Genomic DNA, 5,540 nt, shown 5'->3' on the forward strand with positions numbered 1-5,540 from the left:
AAAAAATCTGGTTTTTGATACTTTCCACACTCAAGATTTAATGTTTATTTCTGTAGCTATATCTTGAATCTTACTGGTTTTCTTTGTAAGTACACTTTTGAGCTGCTTCAAGTCTTGTTACGCCATAGAAAGATTCATCACTGTTCACTTTTTGCCAACAACCTCACTACATTGTATTGGCACGTTAAATTGTTTTAAATCTAGTACAAAATTGTCAACACTAATACATTGCTAATAACTATATATAACATTACACGTGCACAACATTCCTAGATACTAGTATATCAAAGTTTTAAATACAGTACGAAAGCGTTTACAAAGGTTGTATATTCAAACAGGAATACGTATCCCTAAAATCAATCAGTATTTATGTCCCACTACATTTAAAACATCATCATTGATAAAAACAATATGTGTTTCGTAAACTTTCCACAAGAGTTATTTTAAATTTCTAACACATTCCGTGATTTATCAATAGGCCTGATCATGTTTCCACTTCCAGTAGTCGGGCACGTCCTTGTAAACACGGGGCGGCGGCCGCCGCGGCTCCCCTAGGTTCCATCGTGTACGCACGCCGCCCGGGTACTGCTTCCGGAACGTGCGGGGAGACAGGTCCACTCCCGGCCGCTCCCAGTCTTGATCCCAATTCGTTTCCGGAACCAGTGGAAATGGGCCCCTGGTGAAGAAATATTTATTCAGTAATTGGGGAATGGACATTGATTATAATTGATTAATTATTTGGATTTCAAGAATTTGACCATTATCGTTCGTATTATAATGAAAACAATTTATTACATGTGGTATCTATAAGAGAGTGCATTTTAGCGAGTTTGCGTAACATGAACATAGTCGTTTGCTTAGAAAATTTACATTACTTACGAAGTACCTCATACAGTAATATTTTAAAAGCTTCATTGAAATAATTTGTTAAAGTGAGTGAGAAATTTGCATTCATATGGATTACATTTCGTCATAGCATTGATAGCTTAGATGTCACTATGAGGAAGTACATAGTATACACATACACTTCTTCACAAAATTCATGCTTTTATAGCATGTAGGTAAGAAAAACAACAACAACAACAACAGCACGATAATAACAAGGACACTGTTGCCTGAAAAGCAATGATGGACACACGAGAAACATATAGTCGTTTCCGTTGGCTCGAACTCGCTTGGCTCGAATTCCTCGTTGGGTCGATTTGGATGTAAAGGGCCGATTTCTTTATACTGAGGGTAAGCTTGGCTCGAATTTTCCGAGGCTCGAGTGGCCGTGTGGCTGCGCATACATGTACATGTTCACAGATGTTGATACAGTTCAGATTATTAAAATGCAACAGAAAGAAAGAACAAAGTAAGGAAAGTAGGCAACTTACGCGCTTACACAATATGAGAATGGTTGACCAAATAGCGAAAAATCTTGATCTGCGCCCGTTCATTCCCCACCCACAGAGTCCCCATGTGGTCCACGGCCAAAGAGTAAGGCCGTTCGTTGTCCAGGTCTTCTTTTGACAGTAGAACGCAAATGAAGTGGCCCTTCACGTCCAGTAAGTGGACCTCTTGTCCCATTATGTCGCTGACGATGATGTGTCCATATTTATCCGTGCATATACCATACGGTAGAAAATGGCGTCTTTCGTTGTTATTCCCATAGTAAACCATCCTGACTTTCCCATCATGCCCGAAAACGACGACGCGGCCTTCTTTATCGCTCACCCAGTCTGTGATCGCGATCGATCCATCGATGTTCTCGGCAACGCGGTACGGGTGTACGGGAATCCGCTTGGCTCTATCACCGTCTAGATGCCCCGTCTTGTTCCCCCGTGCGGTGAACTTGAATATCGTGCATTTCGACGGCGGAGGGATGGCAGTACACATGTCAACGCCGCATACAATTATTTCCCCTGTACCGGACACCGTCAGCCCGCGGCACCTAAGTGGACACTGGAAGAAGTCACGAACCTGGAGCTTTTTGTCCACCATTCGGACGACGCTTCCGGTGAAGGTGGACACAATCAGGTTCCCATTATGGTCGACGGTGATGTCGTCCACAGGATGCTTGAACAAGAGCCGATTCAGACGGTACCCGTTCTTGTTGTACAGGTATATTTCGTTTGTCGTCCAACCGAAGCAGATCCAGGCCTCTTTGTCGTTGATGGGCGCGATGGCGCTAACCTTGTTTCCGGGTATCATTTTACAGGTGAAAGTGTTCAGAAGCATTGGATGGACTTCCGGTACCATTTGTAACGATGGTGTTGTTTGTTTTGAGGCCCTGCTTTTTCGGGTTTTCGCTGATTTGAGTTTCTCAACTTTTGGTCCTCTTTCGAGGTAGTTCCCAAACATTGTCGTCAGTTGCGACGGGTTTAGCTGTCCATCTTGAAAAACGTATTTTGTCTTTCCTTGTTTTCGCTTCAGGATGTCATTTATTTGTTTCATCATATTCAAGATGTTCTGATACAGTTCCATCACCTCAAAATCGTCACCTTGCAATAAAATACGTTCCCCCGACGTCAACGCCGTGTTGATATTTTTGACGTATCCATTCAACGCCTGTTTTCGTGTGTCTATCTTTGATCCCTCACGTTTTTCTTTACTTCTCAACGTTTGAACAAGTCTAGTACTTGTCCTGTCTATTTCATCTTTCATGACTTTCGTTCGCTTTTCAATATTTTCTATCGTTCCCTTAACATTGTACGAAAGTGTACCAGTGTGGTCCTCCAGTTCTTTCAGCTGTTGTTTCAACAGTGGTAAGAAACTGGCTCTCATCTGGCTCAGTTTGAACGGCAAGTCATCTCTCTGTTCAGCAATCTCTTCCCACAGATCTCTGGTCTTGTGTCCCTCGTGTTTTGTCAGCTTACAGTTAATACACAGCGGTTTGAGGCACGCTTTGCAGTAGAACTGCAGTTTCTCGTCCCTGTGGGTCTTGCAGCGCTGCTTGGCGTCGGGGAGCGGCGGCGGGCCGGATGGTGCGATTTGGAGCTGGTATTTCTCCCAGTTTTGTAGCTCGTGGTCGGCGCATATCCGCATCTTCCGGTGATGATCTATACACGTTGAACACATGCTGGCCTGGCAGCTTAGACACCTGAAACAATATGATCCAACATCAGTAGTTTATAGGTGGATTAAGGGCGTATGGGGTTTTGAACTCAAAGATATTAAAAAAAAATCAAAATTTCAAATACTGTTTTAATCAAGATGCATATGATTCCTTGTGCGGATCAAGTGTCATATTTTAAACTGATTTTCTTTTAAAAAAGAAACTTTAATGCAGTTTACCGCGCCCTCATTGACTTGAATTCATCGCACATATCACATTTCTCCTTTCCCCCTTCTCCTCTCGCCGCCTGGCCCCTCGGCTTTGCCGCGCTGGAAGTCTTAAACGACGCCGACCGACCCATGGCGGCGGCCTTACCCCTGCTCGTCATTGAAACGGTCTTCCCCGTCGGCTTGGTTGCCCTTGGCGACAGAACCTTACTTGGTTCCCTTGGCGACAGGTGGATACTCATCTCTTCCGTCGTAGCGAGACTGACGTCAGTGGAAGAAGCCTGCGCCCCTGCGGCCCCGTTTGGAGACTCCGAATTCGTTTTGACAAGATCTCCATTACTCGCCTCTGCCATGTTAAAAAATAATGAATTTAAGACCTTAAGAAGATGTATTTAAATGTTTAAACAGTTTCTATAAAAGTTCCTATTCCTCTTCGCAAAGCTACATTTTCAGTCATTCACGTTGATGCTAGCCGTTTTTTTATTATTATTTTATTAACCCTAATACTTAAAAGTGAAAGCTTTTAATTGTTACTTAATTCAGAACATTTGAACAGGAGTTTAAATACCAGTAGTTTAATAAGGAATTTGAGACAGCGTAACGAAATTTTCCTCTAAAACAAAACAATTCGGTAATCGAATGCTTTCAATATTGCTCAAGTTTATTTGATAAGACACATTCGAAATCAGACGTTGTTCCGCTCAAATGAGCTTTTATTAATGGTAGGGACATCGCGGAATGATCTCTTTGCTCCATGACGGTAAAGTTGGAAGGTAGTTGGTAGTTGATAGTTTGGTATTCGAATATTCCACTACCTACCCGTTGCCAGTTGGGGATTCGAATAATCAACTACCTGCTAGTTGCCAGTTGGGAATTCGAAAAATCAGAGTTAGATGTGGATATTGAGCTACTCGACTATTTCCAGTCGGTTATTTTCGAATATCCAACTACCAACCAGTTGGTAGTTGGGGATTCAGAGTATGTCTATATATATATGGTTTTAAAGGTCACATATGGAAAATTCGACCGTCAAATGTTTGTTTAGGCATGGACAAATGTGTATCTTTGCGACACATACTGTTTTAAATCACTTTTATTCGTATATTCGCCAGTCGGATATTCGACCATTTCCAGTCGATTATTCGTGAATATTGAACTACTAACCAGTCAGTGATTGGGGGTTCAGATTATGTCCATATATACAGTTTTAAAGGTCACATATGGAAAATTTGACCGCGCCAAATGTTTGTTTATGCACGTACACATGTGTATCTTTGCGACAGACAGTTTTAAATCACTTTTATTCGTATATTCGCCAGTCGGATATTCGACCATTTCCAGTCGATTATTCGCGAATATTCAACTACTTTTGTCCGGACAAGAACTTGAAAACTACTAGATGGAATTTAATAAAACTTCATTCAATGATAAATCATAATGAAAGGCGGCGTTCGGGAGAATTAATCACCTTCAGTGATAGCTCTAGTTAATTTTGTTATCATGTAGGCCTACAACTGTACGGAATTCAAACATTTTTGTTCACAAAAATATGTTCTTATTGATAATGATTACAACTGTTCATTTTTAAGGGACACAAAGGTTGTAAGAATTTCTTTTAAAATCTGTTCAATTATTTTAATTTACACATATTCATACTTTTTACCGATCACTTGCCATCAACATGCAGATACTCATGTAAAAGGAATTGTGTTAATTTTAGCGTAACTCATGCTTTACAGCAAAATGTCCTCTGTAATATTGTATTTATATTATTAATTTTCATAGCTGACACAAAAGAGCTCTAATTTTACTTTTGATGATATTTCATCATTGTTACAAGCATTATGTTTGCCTTTCAAATGAAAAATGATTTTGGAATGACCTATGAAATGTGAACGAGCAGATTCTGTTACATTTTTTTACGTGTTTGCTACTCGCATTCTGCAACATTGTTGATGTGTGCCTTTTAAACTTTCATTACATGCCTGGAAACTGTTTGTAGTTGATAAAATCACTTTTTGGAATAAAACTGATATGGTGCTAAGTTGTGAATGAGTTTGAAATAAAATACCGAGTTAATGGAATAAGACTAAGTGTGCTTTCCAGCGATCCTACATTTCCTTCTTTTTTCCACTTCCTTCCCACTTGAAAGGTCTCCTATTGTTTGCTACTTTTTGGTAAATATTGCGTAAAATTCGTCATAGCTGTGAAAATACATCAACATCATGCTGTATAGAAAATGATAAAAGGAAGTTCCTAAATTAATGAAAAACCCT

At 40.4% G+C, this 5,540-nt stretch overlaps 1 protein-coding gene across 2 annotated transcripts; it reads right to left on the minus strand.

Moving 5' to 3' along the window:
- LOC128226766 (uncharacterized) lies at nt 1-3,782 on the minus strand. 2 transcript variants are annotated; one of them, XM_052936811.1, is made up of 3 exons: nt 3,277-3,782; nt 1,385-3,082; nt 1-676 (listed from the first exon to the last, which is right to left on the minus strand). In XM_052936811.1, the coding sequence occupies exons 1-3, from the start codon at nt 3,615-3,617 to the stop codon at nt 472-474; spliced, it is 2,244 nt and encodes a 747-aa protein (XP_052792771.1). In that variant the 5' UTR covers nt 3,618-3,782; the 3' UTR covers nt 1-471. The 2 variants fall into 2 exon arrangements, with proteins under 2 accessions (XP_052792771.1, XP_052792772.1); XM_052936812.1 differs by having other exon boundaries at nt 540-676; nt 1,377-3,082.
- Between the last annotated feature and the right edge of the window lie 1,758 nt (nt 3,783-5,540).

Source organism: Mya arenaria, chromosome 3 (genome assembly GCF_026914265.1).
Source record: "Mya arenaria isolate MELC-2E11 chromosome 3, ASM2691426v1".
NCBI classification, from domain to species: Eukaryota; Metazoa; Mollusca; class Bivalvia; order Myida; family Myidae; genus Mya; species Mya arenaria.